The sequence below is a fragment of the Papilio machaon genome, chromosome 16 (assembly GCF_912999745.1).
Source record: "Papilio machaon chromosome 16, ilPapMach1.1, whole genome shotgun sequence".
NCBI classification, from domain to species: Eukaryota; Metazoa; Arthropoda; class Insecta; order Lepidoptera; family Papilionidae; genus Papilio; species Papilio machaon.
In genome coordinates, this window is record NC_060001.1 from 6,447,038 (window position 1) to 6,471,851 (window position 24,814).

The 24,814-nt window shown below is 33.6% G+C and overlaps 1 protein-coding gene across 1 annotated transcript; it reads right to left on the minus strand.

Moving 5' to 3' along the window:
* Positions 1-993: 993 nt before the first annotated feature.
* Positions 994-4,357, minus strand: LOC106716712. The gene is made up of 4 exons (XM_045681670.1): positions 4,244-4,357; positions 2,208-2,338; positions 1,431-1,659; positions 994-1,222 (listed from the first exon to the last, which is right to left on the minus strand). Exons 1-4 carry the CDS (start codon positions 4,258-4,260, stop codon positions 994-996), a joined length of 606 nt encoding a protein of 201 aa, XP_045537626.1. The 5' UTR covers positions 4,261-4,357.
* Between the last annotated feature and the right edge of the window lie 20,457 nt (positions 4,358-24,814).

Sequence of the window (24,814 nt, forward strand, 5' to 3'; positions counted from 1 at the left end):
TTGTAACAAATTAGGAGCTTCTTTTTAGAAATATTTGCATGAAGCATAAAAACGTCAATGATTTATTTTTTTTGTAAAAACTTCGTGGTTGCTTTTTTCTTAGACATTATTTTGACAGATGGGAAAAAGAACGCATGAGTTTGGAAAAGCTAAAGAAAAAGCACGAGTAAAAAGTGTTTTAATACAGTTGCTCAAAAAGTGGCGTATTGCAGGGACGAAGAGCGTTCGGGATGTGGGCTATTACATACTCTTGCTTTTATATACTCGCAACGAAATACACTATTTAGAACCTTCTTTTGATTTTGTCCTGTTGGTCACGTCTTTCCCGGACGCTCTGATGGATCACACTTGCACGCGAACTTTACATATATCAATCATCAACTCGTTCGTTCACCATTCGAGTCGCCCAACAAAGTTGAACTTACGAGCGTGGCGTGGCGCGTAATTTAAACAAAATGACAGCACGTCTCCAAGTTTCTAATTTAACGATTAACGGACTTTTATTAACGGAAGTTGAGTTTAACGGAAGTTAACAAAAGCGTTAACACTTTTTGAAGTTAACTTAAAAGTTAATCCGTTAAGCAAAATGTTAACTTCGTTAATTAACGATTAACGGATTAACGAGTTAATGCCCAGCTCTGCATATCAAGTACCCTTGTTCGTCTGATTCTGTAACTTAATGGATACTTATAACTTGTAACAAGCGATTGAATGACGCTTGACTTTTTTCATCGTGTTTATGCTCAATGCAATTGGAACGGGACAGATATCGGTACAATTTGCTTGCAATACACATTTTATAAAATCTAATTTGTATGTTTAACTTTTAAGTTAATAAAAGGATAATAGTACGTATTGAAATTTTAAAGAACTTAGAGAACGTATTGTCTCACAATCAGGACAAATGTTCCAAGCCTCTTTCGACTATAAGTTTGCAAGGACTAACTTTCGCACCAAACTAGATCTAGTAATGAATAAGATTTTAGGGAACTACTAGTCAGTACTCACCAATAGGGACATTTCGTGCTTGGGACGCATGGTGACGTCGCCGGGGCGCACGCCGGGCCCGCAGTAGGGCGTGGCGGGGTGCGCCGGTGCCGGGGGGAGTGCGGGGAGCTCGTGCAGCGCGCGCAGGGCCGCATGCAGCCGCGCCCGCGCCGCGCACACGCCGCCCGCACCTCGTGCCGCCGCCGCAACCAATTCGCTCACTTCCTTGTCCCATCTGATAGACACAACACATTGTATTAAACATGAACAACAATATCACTCAAAAAGCCTGCCATTGGACTCGTTTTCTAAAGGATATAAGCCAACACCCGCTTAGACATGTGTTTTCATGGATTCAGCACAACATAGCAACAAGAAGGAGTAGATTGACTTATGGAAGACACAAATAAATAATAAATGACTTGCATATTTCTGTACATCACCTGCATCCACCCAAACACGCTCTTATTTCGTCCTTGAGGCTCCTGGACAGCGTACAGTCGGGGCTGTCATCTGAGGCGGACTCAGAAGCGCGGGAGCCAGACTTTTCGCAGTCTGAATCTGAGGCAGGAGAGCGCTCCGTATCCGCGCCGCGGGACAGATCCGGCGTGTACTCTATCTTTGGTAAGGTTGGTGACACACGCCCCGCACTGCCGCCGCCGCTCCCGTACCCTGGACATGGATAAAAGGTTAAACGAACGCCTGAAACTGACGAGCATATAGCAGTATGAATGTGGAAGAATCAAGAGATGTGGAGAAGGAGATTCTGTGGAGTACTACGCAGATGGCATACAATTTGCCCATAAAGATGTCTTCTAATTATTAAACTTGCAGAAATATTACAAAAAATAAGATCACTGCTTAAACTTTCAGTAATAACATCGAATAGAACGATATATTCCCTTTGAACCATTTTGACAGCAAAATAAATATAATTAGTCACACTTGCTTATACTAATTCAATTTAATGCCCGTAACACTCTGCAATTTGTTCCACTTATAATTGATAGCTCAGTTTAATATTAAACACAAGGTTGATGTACTGCACAAATACATGTTATTTTAAACTGTAATAATTTGAGATTTAAACATAAGTGATAATTATAAAATACGTCTGCAATTGATACAAAGCGGCGACAAATAATTCAATTCCGTAAATGAATAAGACGCTATCTAAAAGAAAATAATAAAAAAATCAATTCGTGGTTCCTCGAGGTTACCTGAAGAGGTGGAGGGTGCGCGGCGGGGCACGCGGGGGGCACCTGCGGGCTCCGGCTCCGCTGGCTCCTCCAGCGAGTCCACAATGATCACTACCTCCTGCTCCTCTTCCTCTCTGTATAGTGGATTAGACCTGGAAATAAAGATGACATTGGACCTACGATTCATTTTTCTATTGACATCTGGTCTACTTTGAGAATCACTACACTAGACTCGCAATAGGGGAATAAAATGATTAGATGAGTTTTTAAAGATGATGACAACAAAGGAAGTCCTTTTTCTAAATTTACTTATGATCTTGCCTATTGACGTTTACAAAAATACGTCAGATCTAGGGAGCGATTCAACGTCATGCTCCATTTTTCGACCAAAGTTACACGATTATATCTTAGGAGTAACCGCAACTAGTAGATATTTTTAATTGCGTCATCTCAAAGACTCTTTGTCATAAATTGTCACTATAATGTTTAAAGTTAGCTGATAGAGCAGGGATTCCCAAAGGGGTCGATATTGAACTTAAAGCATTGCTAATTCTCACTCTGTCTTCTTCTATTGACCTAAGTCAGAATGAATAATAATAATAATAATTGATCTTAAAATTAGGTAATTTGGCCATGGGGGGTCTGTGGTAACGGTTCATTTTGGAAAAGGAGGTCACTTGTCCAAAATAGTTTGGGGATCCCTGTGAGCAAAACAAATTGCAGTCGATCTTGATGTAAAGTTATAAAAGTTTCTATGGAACTATCATTAAACCTTTATATGTAGTCAGAACCCTTATTACAATATTGTAGAGTTATTCTAACGCTTGATCTTAAAGTTTATCGAGTGGGAACTTAACTCTGTATTCTAATGTATCAAGCGAAGTGTATACATTATTTAGAAAGGCAACATCTCTTACGAGATTTATCCAGTGATTTGTGCCGTTAAATCGATATTGTAATGCAATGTACAAACTACATAAACAGTCTATTGTAGACAATGCGAAATATTGAAGTACCGTTTCGAATATTTTTCGCAAAACAGTGATTATGTAGAAAGATAGTATATATTTAATATATATAGTATATAGTTATGTATTTAATCAAATAGTATTTCAATTTATGAAACAAACAACATGAATTAATCACGAAATACCAATTTACAAGGTAGTGCAAGTTCACCATTGCCTGTAAGAGAGGCGCTGCTATCGCGGTTAATTCTGTCCGAAAACATGTAAAATCTACATGGGCATATAATCTATATATATAAAAGAAAGTCGTGTTAGTTACACTATTTATAACTCAAGAACGGCTGAATCGATTTGACTGAAAATTGGTGGGCAGGTAGCTTTGGACCAGGTTACGGACATAGGATAATTTTTACCCCATTTTTTTTTTATTCCCCGCGGACGGAGTCGCGGGTAAAAGCTAGTATGGCATAAATGAAAAAGTAATGACATTACAGCTACAATACTAAAAGGATCTTGTAACACTTCTTTGACACTGACAGGAGGGCGCTACTGAGCTAGCATAAGTTTGACACTAATATGTACTATATTTAAGATGATAATAGGACGAAATTACTGAAAAAAAAGGAGATGACAGTACTCCTATCAAACTCAGGGGATGATTACGAACCGATTGATACCTGACTCATCAAAATCGATTCAAACGTTTGGACTACAGAAGATTACAATGGAATTGCAATACAAGTATTAGACAAGTCGGGTTAAAGAGCGATGTTATCCAACAACAAAGATAAATAAATAATAGACATAATAACACTGTACTTACAGACACGTATTGTGTACGAAGCTAAAGGTATACAATACATGCGCAGACTGCACAAATACTTGGCGCCGCTGCCATTGTACATTAAAAGCCACGCACGTCTCCGTCTCCCACATATACTCATAAATGTGAAATCAAAAATGGTATCATTTCATAATAAGCAATGTTGTGAGTGTCTTTTTTATAGCTTTAGTTTTTTATCCATGTCGTCTATTGACCCATTCTAAGTCTTTACAGAAGTAAAATGATAGAAGAGAAGACTATCTTACCTAAGTACTGGTGACATATCGTCAAGGGCGCAGAGGGGGTGGTGCGCGGGCTCAGCATGTGCGGTGGGTGCAGAGTGAGTGGCGGACGCGTGGGGCGGCGGGGGGTCGGGCGGGGCGCGGCGGCCGCACTCGCAGCCCCCCGCCTCGCCGCCCTCGCCTCGCCCTCCACCCTGACAAACAAAACAATAGATAAGATCCTTTAAGAAAAGACAATCAAAAGTAGCAACAGGTAAATCACATTAAATTATTAAGAACAAATAATGCGCCGTCAACTATTTTAAATCCCTATTCCACTAGTGCCTGATATATGATCAAAGGCACATGACCAAAGGTGCGAAGCTAGTCGCTTAGTGGGAAAATGTTTTTTTAAGATTAGATGAAGTTGTGAAAACATAGAAAATAGATAGATTACTCAGCTACAAGTTATATTATATACATAATTACAAAGCAGATGTTTCAAATTTATCGGACACCTATAGATTATCATAAGATCCGAATCATTAAAACGTATTGTTCGGTGATCGGCAAAGGTGAGCGGATTGTATAAATTAGATAAGTGTACAGATCAACGAAGATGCCCTCTTAAGGCGAGGCAGAGGTCGGAGCGAGGTACTGCGCCAAAATCTACACAGCTCTCAAAAACAAGGTTCACACTTAAGATGCATTCATACTGCACAAAATAAGTACTTAGATATTTTATTAATCTATATATATAAAAGAAAGTTGTGTTAGTTACACCATTTATAACTCAAGAACGGCTGAATCGATTTGACTGAAAATTGGTGGGCAGGTAGCTTAGAACCAGGAATAGGACATAGGATAATTTTTACCCCGTTTTCTATTTTTTATTCCGCGCGGACGGAGTCGCGGGAAAAACGCTAGTATTATATACACTAGTGTTTAGATGGATGGATGTTTATTTGAAGGTATCTCCGGTACGGTTCAACGAATATTGATGTAATTTGGCACAGATGTAGAACATAGTCTGGAAGAACACACAGGCACCTTTTTTAATCTGGCGCTGGTCTCAAGTATTCTTACATATAAGAGCATTAAATACACAACTTGCTACTGGTATTAATCATCGGAATATCTAAACTTTACTTCAAAATCTTAACAATGAAGTTTGTACTGTAACAACAAAAATGCTTCTCTTCCCAAACAGCGATGATAACATCGTACATTTAATATATTCGAATTATGCACTTTGCGGAAACTGTATTTCTAGTTTTACACACCACTGAGTGTAGGAAGTCAGTTTTATTGTTGTAATAAACGTAATTAATACATTATGTTCTCAAGCGTGAAATAACGACTAGAGTAAGACGTTGTAAATAGTTACTTAGATGATAACAGATGATGAATTTCGTCATTGTTCATCGTGTGATCAATAATTCATCATTTCACCGGACCAAATTGCATTCGCACGTTTCATTTGTAAAAAAATCATTAAAAAAAATTAAATCTCACATATAAATTGTGAAAAATTAATAAACTTAACCTAGGTGTTCTTCCAGACTATGTTCTACATGTGTGTCAAATTTCAACGAAATCAGTTTAACCGTTTCGGAGATACCTTCTAACAAATATCCATCCATCTAAACTTTCGCATTTATAATATTAGTAAAATATATAAAAATAAATAATGCATGTACTTTGAAGTAATATTGAATCAATTTAGAGCAATCAAGCATATCCCAAGACGTTAAAATACTCTCATTATGTCTGAGTAGCATCTGCCACATCAATCATTGACTTAATGAAAACGTTCTTTAACTTAACTCTTTCAAAATAATCTATTAGCATAATGAAATTATTATAATACCTGACAGGGGTGTCAAGGTCTATGCCAAGAATATAAATTGAAAGTTTTGTATATGGAATGAAAGAACTAAAAGTTAAGATGCAACAAATTTTTATATTACGATGAAAAAAGTGAACAATAATTAAAAACAACATCTAATTTTTAGCCGACTTCAAAAAGAAGGAGGTTATCAATTCGACTGTATTTTTATCGGTAACGTTTGTGATTTCATTTCGTATTTAAATTCAAAGTTGCATCAATTTTATGCCAGTTATTTCTTTCTAAGATAAACAATGAGAATTTCTTATAATAATTATAAAATGAGTTTCTTCTTAAACATCTTAAATATAACTTAATTTTAATTCAACTCAACCCTAAAGAGTTAGTTAATTCATAAAGATATCCAATGTCTAGTGTTCTTTTTTACCTGTCGATATTTTAGTTGTCTCGATTATAGTAAAACGGTTCGTGATCGGACAAAAGCAATTAGTGCGTGACTGTACTCAATACTGATCTCAATATGTCGTGTGTATCAAATTTAAATAAAACATCAATATAGCGTCGTGATCTTTAATAACATTTCAAGAAAATGCTATGCTACTTTAAATTTCGCAATCCAAACATTTTATAATTAACGTTATCGGGAAATAAAGTGCAGTTTTAGTCTAAAATGTCATTCAATTGAAAAATACGAATCAAATTGAAAAATTCACTCGTCAAAATCAATTCTGCTGTTGTCAAATGTAGGCAACAGGAGATTACAACGGAATTGACATATCATCATCAGCCCACTATACTTCACTACTAGCCCGACTATGCCACAGTCAATACGCTGGCCCAGTGCGTATGTGATATGTGCAGGATGCATCACGTCGGATAGATGTACATATGTAAATATAAAATCGAAAAACACATTGGTACATGACGGGATTGGAACCCAGGACCTAAAGATTATAAGTCAAGTGCTTAACCCCTGAACCACCGACGCTCTCTATAATAACTGACATTTAAAATACACACATCTGAATAAAAACTTACGTACACGCGAAAAATATTACCCTTCTAAGTCAGCTGGGTAAAAAAAGTTGATCAGTACAGAACATTAGTCTGTCTCATTTTATCCCGTTGTGTAGATTAAATAAAATAAATAAATAAAAGATAATCCATATAAGTCCCCCTTGGGGTCACATGAAATGTATCAAATTTCACGTAAACCACAAAATTATTCTCACAATCGACCTAGAATCAGTGGTGTCTGCGTTGTGACCTTGCGGTTTAATGGAGAAGGGAGGCGCCTGTCTGTAGACAGACGTAAAATCTTTCCTTAACTTATTAATTTTGTCGGGGATATTGAAGATCTCCGAAGGCATGGGTAATTTTATTAACAAAGAAATAACATTTAAAAAGGAGTTTTAATACAACTATGAAAATATGTTTATGGTCTTTTTGTTTGGGGTATGTGTTAAAAAATTGGTGGTTGTGTAATAAAACTAAAAAATATTAAAACAAAGAAACCTTTCGATAACTAGTGAGTATTTGATAGTTCTATTTACCTTACATTTCTCTCCATTTTAAAAATAATTTTAAATTAAAATTCTAGCCTTTTAACAGTCAGTATAACAGTCATACTTCGCGTTTTAATTATTCATCTATGAAATGTAATACGCGACGCGACCGCGAAGTTCCCAAAAAAAAAAAATTGAGAGGTGTCAAGGGACACCCGGATGGAACGAAGTTCCTTTCGATTAATTAGTGAAGGAACCAATGTTTATTCTATGAATAAAAAACTTAAGTCTTCACAAGAAGTACATTTTATTTCTATGAATTTTCGTTAAATATTGTCACGTCGTTGCCATGGTGATATAGCAAAAAGTGTCGTGACAACTTTTCGTAAGATTTTTTTCCGTCTAGCCCCCTTTCACAACACGCGATAAGGAACTTCGTTCCAATAAACATTCGCTCTGAAGATGGATCCCCGACGGGTCCGAAACTAGTCGGTGTCGTCACCGGACGACCATACGTAAGTTAAGCCATTCTAAATTAATTTATTATTATGTCTCACGAAAGTTTAAACAATTTAACTTTCTTCAAAATATATTTGCATTAATGGCGGCTGTAGCATTATTATTTAAGAACATGATTGTACATTTTACTACACTTTACATATGGTCTTCCAGGTTTTAATATTTTCAAATACATGGCAAAGTAAGGTTACATTAAAAGAACCCTAAGTTGCATTTAAAAAAGGATGGCTAATTTAACCCTGATTCATTTCACGTTCATTTAACTACGGAACTATAGATATTGTTAAAAATACTTTTTATTAACATTTATAATATTATTTTATTACGTCTATGTATATCCATAAAATTCTAAACATGTTATGACACAACAGAGAATCGTCGTCAATCTATGTCGACGGTCAACATCGAAATCGTTGCGGACAATGTGTCATTAGAGATTAAACCGTGACCGCTTCGGAATATTAATAAGACAAGCTAAATACACTGTTATTATACATATCTGTTGAATAAAGTCGTGACTCGATAATATGAGATCGATATAAGATGTTTTCTTTTGTTATACATAAAATCGAAGCTATTCAATCTAGACCAGGGATTCCCAAAGTTTACACCTATACTTATACACCAAGGGGTCGTTATATACATCGATCCATTCAATCGAACAGTGTCCAGTTTTTTAGAAAAGAATAGGGGACAAATATACAAACATTAATTTTCATAGATTGAATTGATACTTATTGTCTCTTTGTATGTAAAAATGTAGCACCAAGGCAAAAGATGTGTTCTACCTTGACCCGAAACTAATCAAACGTAATATTTTGATTCATAAAACAATAGGATAGTGGAATATTTGGTCGAGGTTAGATTTTAAAAGGATTTCATCATCGACGTAGTAATCTGATGATAACATGGCTTGGTATTTAAAAGTTAATTTAGATTTTAGTTAAGATAGTTATAAGATATGGTCCTGCCTTCGAAGTGAATTTGAAAGTTTGCGATAGGTTTAACCAATAAGATAGTAAGTCATCACTGTTAATATTTATGCTTTAAAGAATTGATAAAACAAAATAATTATGATCGAAAAAACATTGTTTATTTTCGACCAATCAACATATGATATGGCGGTGGCTATTATTTTAAAGTGGATTTTAATTTGATAATAAGTATGAGCTCTCCGTCTCAGTTTAACCAGTGGTAGACGCCAGCAACAACAACATCAGTTGCACGAATTGGTCGGCTCGCCCGGTGAAATACCACGACCACACAGAAGACAGACGTGAAATAGAAGTAATTCCGCGTTTCGTCTAATTTTAGTCCTCTTTCCCTTCTACCCCTTTTCTTATAAGGAAAGGACGGGAAGGGAGGTGGATTTTATGAAGGAGGAGTTGCATAGAAAGTTTAAATATTCTCTTTTTGTGCGTCTCCTCCTTCGTCGATTGAGGGTAGGCAACGCATCTGCAATTGCGAATGTCTATGGGTAGCGATCGCTTCGCCATTTCGGCGAATTCATGTAGCCGCTTGCTCGTTTGCCACCTTATAATATAAAAAAGAGCTTTTGCGAGTCCGTCCACGCGGAATTAGAAAAAAAAATTACAGGTATTTTATGCGTTCTTCCAGACGATGTTCTACATCTTTGCCAAATTTCATTAAAATCTGTAGAGCCGTTCAGGAGATACCTTCAAACAAACATCCATCCATTCGCTTTTATAACATTAGTAAGATAAAATTAATTACAAGAATAATAATTTTAAAAAGGGATAGCTAGGCCCACTCTGGCGCATTACTAGTAATAATTGACTAAATTTCAGGAATGTGATTAGATTGCGAGCCACATAGCAGTCAGTCTATTGACATTTGCCGGCATTGTGCAACGGCAACTCAGTTGACGAGTTGGCCCCACTTCCGAAACATGCTTTCGGTTGAAATATTACGACATTTTACGACTAAGCGGCAAAGTTGTAAGGGACGTAATCACATATTTTACTCAGGTTACCAAGTTCAAAGGCTTTTAGAGAATTTCCTATGCAACTTTGATGGACAGGCTCCTTTTTTAATGGTAAGCTCTTCATCTTGATGACCTTAATAGAGAGAAAGAGTACTAAAATCAACGACCGACAACTTGAAACTTCTAAAGTAAACTTAACGCCTGTCTTCTGTGTGGTCGTGGTATTTCACCGGGCGAGCCAGCCAATTCGTGCAACGGATGTTGTTGTTGCTGGAGTCTACCACTGTTAAATCTGTGTTTCTTTTCGCAAATTCGAGTTTGTTCCGGATTGGAGGAGAATTTTTCTGAAAACTTATGTAGCTGATGTGTGCGGAATTGACTTACGTCAATTTTTTTCTAAATCCACACTGACAAAGTCACGGCTAGTGTTAAAATAAGAATGTGCAATGTATTTATTGAAGGAATAACCTCGATTAAATCTGTTGTTAACTTCTGCCATCATCATTAGAACCTTGAATTTAGTTCATTATAATCAAGTATGTTCTTATCCTAATTTACTAATGTCATATTTTCAAAGGTTATACTTGAATATTAAATAAATCTATTATGTTATGTTGCAAAATACAAAATTCAGCAAGTGACCCGGCGGCGCCGGCGAGCCAAGGCTGTATCGCACAATAATTTAACACTAAACTTTACAACTCGAAACATAAATTCCGACTATGTAATCGATGTCAAAGGTGATCATATAATCTGCAATATTATGTAAGTACGTATATAAACACCTATACTACATTTGTTAAGCTCATTGTCAGATGCACTCAATTTTTTTTAAACCTTAAGCTAATATTTAATATTATATAGGCCGTCTTTTGTTATGCAACCTTAGTACATTTGAACTAAAAAAAATTAATGTCAATCTAACTACAAGAAAGAAGCTCTCAAGAACAAAAATTAAGAGCTTACTTCGTATAAAGACATCGTTACTTTTTTTACACTAATTTGCAGTTTCAGTTAAGTGTAATTTTACTTCATAAATAGTTGAACGTTAGGATTATTATACTAGCTTTTACACGCGACTCTGACCGCGCGTAATTAAAAAAAATAATTAGTAGCCTGTGTATTCTTCCAGACTATCTTCTACATCTATGACAAATTTCAGAGAGATCTTTAGCCGATAGATAATAATAAACATCCATTTATCCATCCAAGTAAGATTTTTTTTATATTATAAGGTGGCAAACGAGCAAACGGCCACCTGGATTCGCCGCAATAGCAAGGCGACTGTCGCCCACAGTCATCCGCAAATGCACATGCGTAATCTTTAATTAACGGAGAGGGGGACGCACAGAAAGAGGATATTTCTCCTTCCTATGCGTCCCCTCTTCCGCCAAATCCACTTCCCCTTCCCATCCTTTCCTATAAAGAAAAGGATGGGAAGGGAAAGAGGACAAAAATTCTTCTGATCACGTGTATTTTTAAAGAAAGTAGGATCCTTTTTCCATTTAAAGTACAATTGTTTTTATAATACTCTTACATAAGATAACTGTGTATTAGCCACGACGTTGCGTGGTAAAGATTATAGTTATGATGAAACAACCCATATATATTACGTAATCTTCATATCGTCGCATTTTGTTCAAGACATCATACTACTATTAATATGCGCTCTGCATTATTAAAGCTATTTAATATATGTTAAGTATTTCAAATAGACATTAATAGCGGTCGCCATCAACGCAAAATAAAATTAAAACTTGCCTATAATATGCAAGCTTGAAATAGCTTTCTTCTCGTCAAAGTGTCTTCACAATCCAGGCGTTCCGGAGATTACCCGACAAACGAGGCCTTCCGGGCAGTATCGTTAGATTTAGTTATCGTAAGAATACTTATTCCCTGTTATTAACAACTGCTTGTCTTAATCCACTTATGAAAATATGTTTTCTTTCCTTGTTTCGTGTCCCACCTTTGCCCGCCATCTTTAACATCGTTTGCAGTTTCAAAGACCAATAAACTTTACGACTCCACTTGGATTGAATGACTCTACAAGCGCATAACCGCGAATTATGTTATCTTATGCATATGAAGGTAACTGTTAGCCGCAGACAATGAGGAGAAAGTTGTTTGCTGTGCACCAACCACGTGCTTTGGACGGCTTTATGTCATAAGCATTAAAGAAAAACTTATAAGTAAACGAAATTATGTTAAATCTGCGTGAGCATAATAGTTGCAAAATTAAATAATTTGTCGTGTAATAAAATTAATAAATATGCTTTCTCATCTGCTTTTTTATTTTTATTAAAAAGTGACGTTATGCTTTGATCCTGATATTGTTTGGAACGTCATTCTTTAGAAATTATTATCAGACATATATTAAGAAAAGGACGGATATAGTGATGAATAGTCATACATAGTTATTTTCGTTAGAGACAATTATAATTTTTTTTTTGGATTAATGTACAACATATTGTATTTCATAACTTAACTAACTTAAAACTAATATATTCATTATTATCAATGGAATCTCATCTTTGCAGTGTATCCGCTTGTGACGTAAGTCCGCTTTCATCTCGTTACCGCATCTTACATAAGTGACATTGAGACCGACTGACCGACATCCGATACTCTAAATATCATCGATTAGTATAGGACAGACCATTCGAAATCTTATCTTATTAATTTTAATAAATGTGAAAATTTGGATGGAAGTATATTGTTGCCACGTAACTCCAGAAAGGCTGAATGGATTTGGATGAGTAAACAGGTAAATAGACAAAATCTGGAATAGCGAATAACCACTCAGGTTTGTTTTTAATTCCATGCGGATTAAGGCACTGGCAACAATTAATCTTACTAATATTAGAAATGCGAAAGTTTAGATGGATGCATGGATGTTTGTTTGAAGGTATGTCCGGAACGGCCCAACAGATATTGATGAAATTTGGCACAAATGTAGAACATAGTCTGGAAGAACACATATGCTACGTATTAAGTTTTTTCCTTATTCCATGCGGACGGACTCGCGGACGATAACTAATCTAGTTCACAAAATTGAGCTAGAGTATTAATTAATTTAATTTAAAACAATTAACTAGATTTTATTGAAATAATAACTTTAATTTTAATTTTATGTAAACCAAATATTTAAGTAATTAAATTATGCTTGAATAAATGTTTGTCAAAATTACGTTGCGGAATGATCAACATTTTAAGTCGGTCAGTAAGTCAGTGTTCATTTGAAGGTATTATAGTATACGAAAAATTACGTTAAGTTTATTGATATTTAAAATACGGTGAAACGTGTAAGTCTAAGAAAAAAGAAACAAAAAATATAATCTTTCAATCTTACCCATTAATTTCATACAGTTCCAGCAATGCACTAACTCGAATCACGAACGCACATATGACAACACCGGATTTTACTGACCAACTATAAAATATAAGCCATTAATTAATGCAGATTAAATTACAATCAATTTAGAATTTCTTTGAATCTGAACCTCGACATAGTTTGGTATGTTGATCTTTGGTGATCTACAGAATATAAATACAGATTGTTGAGAAAATCAAAGAATATGTTCTTATTTAAGAAGGGTAAAGGAGTTGGAGTCTTATAAAGACTAGTGCAGAGTCTATGGTCTCGAATTTGACGCATTTATTCGAGTTATTCGTGAGTTCAATTAGTAAGGATTTTGTAATACAAATAGTTGAGTATTTGCGGCACTCCAGTTGCAAATTAGGTGTGAGTTGTTTGAGGATTTCAGTGTCTACGGTCCGGTACATACGTATGTGGTTTACATACTTGTGTACATTTGTTTGTTATTACGTAACGCGACCTTATTTGCGTAAAGAGGTCTGCGGTCATGTGCCCGTTTATCACTTTCACACGTTGTCATATCGTCAGATATCGTGCAAACTAGTCTTAATTAAAGGTGTTAATATAGCTTATTTAATTAATATAGCTTATTTAATTAATATATACAATCTTTAATAAAAACATTACGTAACGCCTTTTTAAAGCATTTTTCAGCCTATCTTTTCAAGTAAGTATTTTTAGAATAGTCGCTTGCTTTCTAATACATTTTAAAACCAATTACTCTCATTCTCAGAATAATAAAAACAGGACAAAACTAATTTGAGTAACAATGAATCGCTAATCAAATAATATTTACTCCTGTAAAAACTTTGACAATCTATAAACTAGAGGTCCTTTGTCCGTTATTTTTTTCTAAACTGCCTAATATCGAGTACACTTATTTGTAAAACCCAATACCATTGAGCAACAACGTTGAAAAGTAAATAGAGTGAGTAATGAACGGATCAAGAATGTGCAAGCCAATTAACATACCGCAGGCCAGGCGGTGTGCACAGGATCAACATTATCTAGTTGAAATATACACCGGAATGACTTGCGACATCGCTGCCACTGACGACCTTGCGATTTAATTCACCTTGCTTACACCCCTGCCAGGAGTAACAAACATTTTTTTTTAGAATTACGTATTGTTTACTTTTCCTTCAAAAAAACATTTATAATGCAATCAAGTACAATCATAGTGAATCTGAGATTTTCATTAAATGGCCGTCTCTTCCATCGTCATTAAATGGGTTTAAGGGTGTTCTTAAGAGTAGTATTCAGAGAGATATCTAAAAATACATCCCTACTGAGGATTTCGGAGCCTACCCTAAGTTAGGGGCGTCTAGGTTATAGTTAACCACGCTGGCCCAGTGCGGGTTGACTTCACACGTATATTTGAATTTCTCGAATTCTTCTCAGATATGTGCAGGTTGCATCACGATGTTTTCCTTAACCGTAAGAACGTCCGATAGATGTACATAAGTTAATCTAACCTCGAAAAATACATTGGTACATGGCGAGATTCGAACCCAGGACCTTCAAATTACAAATCAAGTGCTTTACCTCGGAGCCACCGTCTCTCCAAAAAGACACTAACGAACCGACTAATTTTAGTTTGTTTTTAACTAAATCGTAAATGTATAATATTTAAGTACAAATGTGACTTCGATAATAAATTACGTTACCGTAGCATTATTTGGACGAGTTTATTACAATAATTGGATTTATGAAGTCATTTATCTTATCATCATACCAATTTGGTATACGACCCTATTCTACTTTGATAAAAATCACAGCATAACTTTATAAAATAACAAGATCATCATTAATAAACCATATTTGTATGTACATTTAAACGACTTCACGTTGGTATCTGAGAGAATCTCTGTATAAAACATCCCTGTCATTATCTTGAACAAAAACCCACGATAACTGTACCCGACTCTTTCATCGCCAATAATTTTAGCGGGATGTTTGTTCAACAGCGTATATGCTCCTTTAAAATTATTTCAAAACTCCTTTAAGTTATGAGATTAGCTCGAACAAATATATTTTTAAATAAAATAAGCTCACTCCTGGTTAATTTATCTTGTTGAAAAACAATTTCAAAAATTGAAATAATTTCCACAAAAACCCATACTGGAACAATAAGTAAAGACATTGATTAATTTAGAAAATTAACCACAACAACTATGATGACTTATGTTGAAGCTATCTATGTCATATCATCATCATCATCATCATCATCAGCTCACTACACGTCGCCACCGAGGGGCTCGGAGCCTACCCCAAGTTAGGGGCGACTAGGCCATAGTCAACCACGCTGGCCAAGTGCGGGTTGGTTGACTTCACACATATCATTGAATTTCCTCTCAGATATGTGCAGCATCACGATGTTTTCCCTCACCGTAAGAACGTCAGATAAATGTACATATGTAAATCGAAAATCGAAAAACACATTGGTACATGGCGGGACTCGAACCCAGAACCTGCAGATTGCAAGTCAAGTGCTTAACCCCTGAGCCACCGATGTCATATCAGCGGATCACAAACGGACAAAAAGATTATAAATACAGTTTCAAATTCGTATTAAGAAACATCTACGATGCTTCGTATAAACATAGAATCAAAGCCTATTCAATATTTAATCCGATCACGTTTCGATTTCATGTTTTGACACCGAATATAAACTAAACTGTTCTATCATTTTACCTTTAAACAGTTCATATTGAATATAAATATTATGACAAAGAATTAGCGTAAGAATTAAGGTGTGTATAGATTAGAGCACTTGTACACATTTGTAACAAAACAACGAGCCACTCTACTCTATGACATGTTGTGTATCACCCTTTTACGAACCAGACGTGCTTTGGAAACTATGCTATTACCTGTATCATATCATTCGTTAAAACGTTACATTACATAGAAATGCTTGAGAAAATGCTCTAGTGTATATTCACCTTTAAAGTAACATATTTTGTAATGTACAAAAATTGTAAAACTATTAATTAGTAAAAAGAAAGAAATGTCACAAAGTCTCCGACCAACACATGTCGGGGGATTAAGGAAAAAAAAAACATATTTTGTACACTGGAAACACAGAAAAATGATTTACATTTGTCTTTTTGCTTGATTTTGTGTCTGTTAATTTAGTTAAACACCATATTAACGCAATTTGACAGTCATATATTTTTTATATAGGTTTTTTTCAATACACGAATCAAACTTATTGACTAATTAATACTTAAATTAACGATCAGCCAGCGCAATCAGAGTAATAAAATCAACAATTTTACGTAGCGACCTTCGAATTACCTCTTTATGCGATTTCGTAAGAAAGAAGTCAAAGTAAGACAAAATTTAGACCAGTGCTTCCCAAAGTGGTACATGTGAAGCCTCTGGCAACTCCGTTGGTATTATACGATAGCGGGAAACAACAACTGTTCACAATTTGAAGAAGAAAAATAGCAACATGCTTATTCTAAAGTTTTAACAAAGCTGACTGATAAATAAAGTTTGAGAACCTGTGGCTTAGACATCGGTCTACACTAGAGGCTAAACGTAAGCCATTTACAATGAGCCATTTCTAAAATCAGTTTGTACAATGCACTAAGCCTGTAATCTTTTAGGTATTCAGCACACGAGACGGTGATCCAGACTTATAAGTTCATCTTTAAATGCGGATTATGTGATAGAACAAAGGAGCAATGTGATTTTAAGGCTACTTTAAAACATATGTATGTATACAACTACTTAATCTTACTTCTTTCTAATGTTATAAATGTTTGGATGGATAGATGGATGAATGGATGGATATTTCTTTGAAGGTATCTCCAAAACGGCTTAACAGATCTTAATGTAATTTGGCATAGATGCTGATCATAGTCTGGAAGAACATAAAGGCTACTTACTATGTTTTTTTTTAATTCCGCGCGGACGGAGTCGCGGTTGACAACTAGTCCTAAATATGATTAAGTAATAAAATACATTAAAAAGTACGTATTTTCAACTATTAATTGCCAGATTCTTTTCCATTTGTCTCTGTCAATGAACAATTGTATTTGTATTGTCCCTTCAGATATCGTAACAAGATAGACCTGGAAAATGCAGTTCCCAGAAATAGCCGTGGGAAGAGTCTTGCAGCCAATAAATAAATTTGATAGTCGACATTTATTCCTTTCGACGATTGAATAAAATAAACATTTTAGTTTAGAACTTCGTAAACCAAATCAGAAGCGGTTAAAATAGAAAACATTTTGTACAAAAAGCTTCGTAATTACGACAGATATTTTCAACATTAAGTTTATGATTTATGTTAATTTTTACTTTAAAAAATACGAAATTATTACGCAAAGTAAAGATTAAAAATGTAATTTAAATTTGAATAGTGCGCTTTCTCTTTTCATGTAATTGTCTTCAATTTCTGTAAACCCTGTTGAAGTTAACAAGATGAATAATTAAAAAAAAAACGACTAATATGAATTAAAACTAACTATTAAATGTTGCTTCGATCAAATTACATACTCGTTAGTTTATTGTCTCTAACATACATATAAAACCTCGAAAGAGGATTAAAAAAATGTTACGTGATATTTAAATGAATTAATCGGCCACCCAGAATTCGCTAAGGCCTGGTGATAATCCTACATTGATTTATTGATGTAATTTATAACTTGATGTTACATTATGAAATAATTACATATAATTAGCGAAACATACATTTTTAAATCGATTATGTATGGAGATTGTACTGTAATTTAAATGTTTCTATATAGATTATTTTATTATAATAAAGCTTAGCTAAGATCGCAGCCGTTGGACGAAGATTTCGAAGCTGTTGCTTTAGATCCCCAAAGGATCCTCGTTGCGAATATAGTATCGTAAAAAAAGAACATTAAATTAACTTCTATTCAAAAACAAAAGAATAAATCTAGTTTAATCTAGAGTAGTCAAAGTTTTATGAAAACCTAAAAACGATTAATGGAGACGAGATGGCGCCAACTATTACCACAGATACTATAAAATGAAATCAGGTAATTAAAAGTACCAAACCTTTTAATAATTATGAAACTGTTAAACTTTACATAGTTAATTACGAAACAGTAATTTACAATCATGTTAATTACACGAGGTGCTTAAGAAATTGCCTAAAAGTATCACCTAAAATTATTAATTATAATCAGCAAATTGAAAACTCCAATTACAGTGACACGTGTGTCCAAAAATAGTTAATAGTATTTTTATACAGATTAAGCAAATAATGTTTCATGAGAAGGTTAACAAGTCTTTCTATATTTTATAGCTACTTACATAATTTTTTTTTCGCTAAAGTATTACGCTTTTTTTTTTGTAAAAAATTGAAAAAAAAAAACCTTTTTATTAAATTAATTTTGCCAAATAAAAAAAATGTTTTTACAAATAAACTAAACTTACTTTTCGACAGATGGTGCCTCCAAAAATATTTCCTCACTAAACACACACATCACATTTGAAATTATAAACAAAACACTGAGTTCTGCACATAATTTAAGGTAACTGTAACTGTTATTTGAAATTAAAATTTTAAATGTTGGTTTTCGAACGAAATGGCGGGAAAACCAATTGAAATATTGCACTTTTCGATTTACTTTTCTTAATATGAATAAGTTAATTAAAATTAGTGAACGTATATTAAAATAAATTTTACAATATATTAATGATTAAGAACAAAATAATTGAGAAGAAACGTATTTTAAAAAGTATGTCATGCGAATGCAAGTTGGCGCGCTGGCGATTGCGAGCTGTCAAACCGGGCGTCGGACGCTTGGGTTACGCAAGTCGTGTTCGCGGAGCAAGCTATCTGCAGAAACTGAAAGTGGTTCCCGGCCACTCGTACCCCTCTCTGATGCTACCGGCGCTAGTTAGGTAATGTAATAGCAAATGATTACCATTAATACCATTCTCAATCGCGCATCCACTGCTATTGTATATGTTTTGTTGACGTCGCGTCATCTTAAGTTCCGCGCGCAGTCATCTCGGAAACGATTTTGTTCCGTTCGCTATCGCACCATGTTTTGTAACTCGGCACAAATTATGCATGAGAAATTAACTTATGAATTGAATTAGCATTTTCTTAGACGAAATTTTTTATCAAATGAGACTTTTAATGAAATAAACTATTCTCAAACCGCATAGAAGTAGAATAAAATAACATTTTTATTAAATTTGTAGTAGTAACATAGCAAAATGGTTAAGGGTCCGTAACCATCAATCTAGCGGTCGTGGGTTCGATTGCCTAGTTTTGTTCGAGCCGTTCTATAGATACTTAATAACAGCCATCCTTCCATTCATATAAACTTTCTTATTATAATATCAAGTAAGATATTAATATGACATAATCAAAATAATAATTGATTGTAAACAATGTCGCCCGAGTCGCAGAACACTGCGCAGAACACAAATTGCGCGCAGTGAGATGCAGAAGTACAACTGATAACCTTGGGCTGCCAAGATATTTGAAATGAACGGAAATTTTAAAATAAGTTGGTGTAAAATAATGATCCACGTCAAAGAAATCGTACAGTTATAAAAAGCATCCATTAAAACATTCGGCATTTTCTTTGTTCACTAAAATATACAGATTTAAATGATAATAATCATAATAAACCATGTTCTTATCTCTCGTAAGAACTTGAATCATAACCGGGAGGATTTCCGCTCAGTAATTACACTGCATAATTGAAGTGATTAAATTTAAGTAAGTACACAGGATATTTGCTAACGCGTGAACATGTTTCTTATTCAAATGCCGTCCTACTAATGCAAAATTCAAATCAAGATTTCATGACAATCTCACATCAAGTCGAGGACGTTTATTCCTTACCCATTTCAGCGAAATACGATGTAACCCTAACAATTAGGTCTAAAACTTGACATAATAAGTTAGGCACTTTATTGAAAAGTTATTTGTTTGACTGCACGTATTCGGCGTGGCCAAGGCCTTTGTTAGCTGAAAAAACAGAAATACTATTCGCTTTTTTAACTGACCAAAACATCTTATTGTTCATTAGTTACGTTTGTGACGGCAAAAAATTACGTTTACTTACTGTATATTGCTGTGAAACTTGTATCGAAACATGTGTCAGTAGAATTCTGGGGTAACACAATCTGCGAAATGTCTATACGAAAGCCAGTCGAAACTCAAGCAAATTCTAGTCCTTTAACCCTTCCCATTTTTAAATCGGAATTTATTTATTGTATCAAGGAAAGTACTCGTAAATTTTCTATCAACGTTTTAAAGAAAACAACTTAAATTACAATATAACGCTTTATTTATATTCGATTCGGACAAAAATAATGCTATATACTTAATTGCCACAGATTAATTGCCTTAATTGCCATCTTATTTACATCAATAGACCCGAACGGACTCGATCACAATTTCTACCTTTTTTGAGGTAACCATATTTTTTAATTCTAGCAACATTTTATACATAACGGTCAACGACATACAAACCGACAAGGATATCTAATGTGCATAAATCAAACTAAATTATGACACTAGCGCCCTCCTGTCAATGGCAAAATGTCCCAAATTTTTTTTAGTCTGCATGTCATATTCTTTTTTCTTTATGCCATTTTATGTCCTTCTGCATGTCATGTTTTTTTTTCCTTTGTGCCATTTTATATGTATGTATGTTTTTTATATATTTTCAGACAGAAGTAACCGCGACAGTAGCGCCCCTCTTCATGCTAGATATCCTTGTACTATATATTATATTTAACATTATTTTTTTACATAGCTCAGTATGAATACGGAACTGATTATTGTTGCTAAAATTCGTATCAATTTCTCTACAACTACATCTAAATTATATTAGTGTACAATTAGAGAGAAAAGCGTTATAATATTAAGTAGGAAACAATATCAATTCATTTATTTTATTATCAGTAAATACTATATTTTATATTTGAGCCGTTCGTATTTAATTTTAATACTTTCAGTCAGTTATTTTAAGAGATATGTGAATTGAAATATAAAACTTCATCTATTAGAAAAATAATTTAAACTTTTTTAAATAAGAAATGAACGCAAAATTGCATTACGCCTAAAAATAAAGCTTAATTTTCAAATAGCTTTTATTTTTAATTTTTTATATAAATGGCAAGTTATTATTGATTTAAATTTGAAGCGAATAATTAACGTTAATTTACACGTAATTATAAAACAAGATCATTTAAAGCATTTTATTTGTCGTAATCAGTGTCAAGATCTTTTTATTTATTTTTAATTTTTTTTATGATATTAATAGATTAGTCTGTTATAAAATATAACCAAAAAAAACATTGAGACAAGACAATATCAGTACAGTGCGGAAAACAATACAAAATAATAATTAAAGAAACTTATGCACGTATCTGTACTTTTAAATATAAACATTTTTTTATTTTGTTTTTTTTTTAGATTAATCTAATAATTGGGAGAAAAAGAATCAAATTGTATTTAATATTAGATATCCAATATCCGCAACTTTTTAGAGATAAATTATGTTTTTAGCTGACTTCAAAAAGGAGGTTATCAATTCGACTGTTTTTTTTTTTCGATTGTTGTGACACTATTTTTAATATATATATAGTTGTCTCTGTTTTGTCAAAGATAATGTAAGGGATTGCAATATGTATTAATACAATTTCAGTTGAATTTTGCGTTTAAAATATATAAATTGTATTTTAAAGTCAAATTATTAAGACATTTTTAATTTGAACCGTCATTTTGTAAAGATAGAAATGAAAAAAAAAAATCATTAGACGTAAAAAAATTTACATATTAATAAACAAAAAAATAACCTCGACATTAACGTTTCCAATAACATTTGACTAGAATTAAACACAACGCGTTAAACATTGTTCACTAAAATTATCCTTAAATAATAAAAAAGCTTAAAATTATATTAAATGGCAACAATATATAACTATAAAAATACAGATAACTGTGTGCTTTTATATTGCACATATGAAGGTATTAAAAAACATTACTTGTTTTAGTATGTCAGTGAAAATATAGTATATTAAAATATACTATGTGTCAATTTGTACATTTAGAAGATATATTTGAATATATATATTTATTTATATAACACTATTCAGAGTTTTTTTTTTGAATAATTTTGACAATTCGAGACAAAATTTAATTATCATAAAATCTATTAAACAGGTTAAAATATTTTCTACTATATTATTTTTATCTAGATTTAACACTAGACATTTTCTACCGCCAACAATTATGTTTGTGAAAAACAATTTTGTGCGTACATTCAATTCTCACGGCATTTAAAAATTATTTCGTTGCTTTTTTTACTAATAGTACAAGATTTTTATCTAGGAAAAGATCTACAATCTAGTAACGATTTTATCTTAAAATAAAATTATTTTGCATTCTCAATTACACCGCATAGCGCTAGTGTGCTATATCAAAATATTTATATATTGTAAAATGTACCTTAACACCATAGCCATAAGGAATAATTTCTTTACAAATTAATCCTAATAATTTCTAAACGGAAATTAAGAGGTAGGAACCGTTATCCGTTTATCTTTTAACCAAATGGCACAATCTATTTTGTATCATAACACGACGTAATAAGGTTCATTTTACAACATATATCTTTCAATCTTAACCTAATATATTTATATCTAGGCATATCACATAGTCATTGCTGTGCATAAACAGCATATATTCAACATATCGTTTGAGCGATTCCTTTGTATGTCATAATATGTCATACTATGTCATACCTGAACACATATCACCCTGTGTTCATGCCCTTAGCAAACAGTTTTATATATTGACTCCTACGAATAAGGGCCAATGTGCAAATTGATTTTTCAGAAGAAGCTCTCAAAGTTTCAATCATATAGGAAAACTAGCTGTCGCCCGCGACTCCGTCCGCGCGCAGTTAAAAAATGGGGGGGGGTATGAAAAATAGATGTTGGCCGATTCTCAGACCTACTGAATATGCTCACAAAATTTCGTGAGAATCGGTCAAGTTGTTTCGGAGGAGTTCAAGTTCGAACCCCGTGTCACGAGAATTTTATATATTAGATAGATCGCATAGACCCTTATACTTCGACAAAAAAAAAACATTTACATCTGTAAATGTGTATTTTGTTTAGTGCAGTGTTTCCCAAAGTGGGTGATAACGCCCCTTTGGGGGCGTTTGAAACCTAGGAGGGGGCGATAAGGGACCCAAAAAATAGGAAGCATTGAAATTAATTAAAGTAATGAAATTGTGGTTTTTAAGTTTTAGAGCTGAATAAAAATTAGAGGGCTCTGAAATATAATTGATTTTCAAAGAGGGCGGTGAAAGAAATAAGTTTGACAATCACTGGTTTAGTGCATGTTAACTAAACTAAGACGTAGCTTTTAACATAAAAAAGTAAAAATCAATTTTTTACTTTGGCCTTTATACGTAGAACCCATCGATATATGTTAAATGCCTTCATTAATAATTTGCAAGAAAAATATATATATATATTATATGTTTTCAACAACATACACGATATTAATAAGTAAACTGAAAGATTTAATTATTTTTTTTAACAATATCAAATTAAATTAATACGAAAAATAAATCAAATTTGTGAATCCAAAATATTCACCTATGTTTATAATTTAAAAGAAATTTCTTATTAAAACTGGTATTTAATTTCACAAAATAAAACATTTTTAAAATGCTTTATATGTCAACATCGTATTATATTGAAAATTTTCTAACGAACACAAAATGGACGCTACGTCAAAATGGCGGACAATATATCCTTTGTATGGCGCAAAATTTATATATACATATAATATTTCGCTACATTAGAGCCTCATTAAATACATTTCATATTTAAATTATAAGAAATTTGTGCAATGAAAATATTCAAAATAAAAAGTAAATTTAAAAAAATCGTAACATTCAATGCATTTTAAAAACAATTTTTTGGTCATAAAATTAGTATAGCTGAGTAAATATTTGACAGACTTGGAAGAGGAAAAGAGTGAGGGAATAGGAGTAGAAGAGGAAGAGAAAGTACGGAAATTGGCTAAAGGGGAGAGGATGTGTTCTTAAATCCATAATAAGTCTTTTACATGATATTCAACTTAAAACAATAATGAGGTCGTATCATTTGCTACCAGCAAAATAACATCATAACCTTAAATTCTTCACATGAGGTCTAAAGCACCTCATGACGTGATAACGTGAGGTCTAAAGCACCTCATGTCGTGATCATATGAGGTCTAAAGAACCTCATGGCGTGATCATATGAGGTCTAAAGCACCTCATGACGTGATCATATGAGGTCTAAAGCACCTCATGATGTGATCACATGGGGTCTAAAGAACCTCATGGCGTGATCATATGAGGTCTAAAGCACCTCATGACGTGATAATATGAGGTCTAAAGTTCCTCAT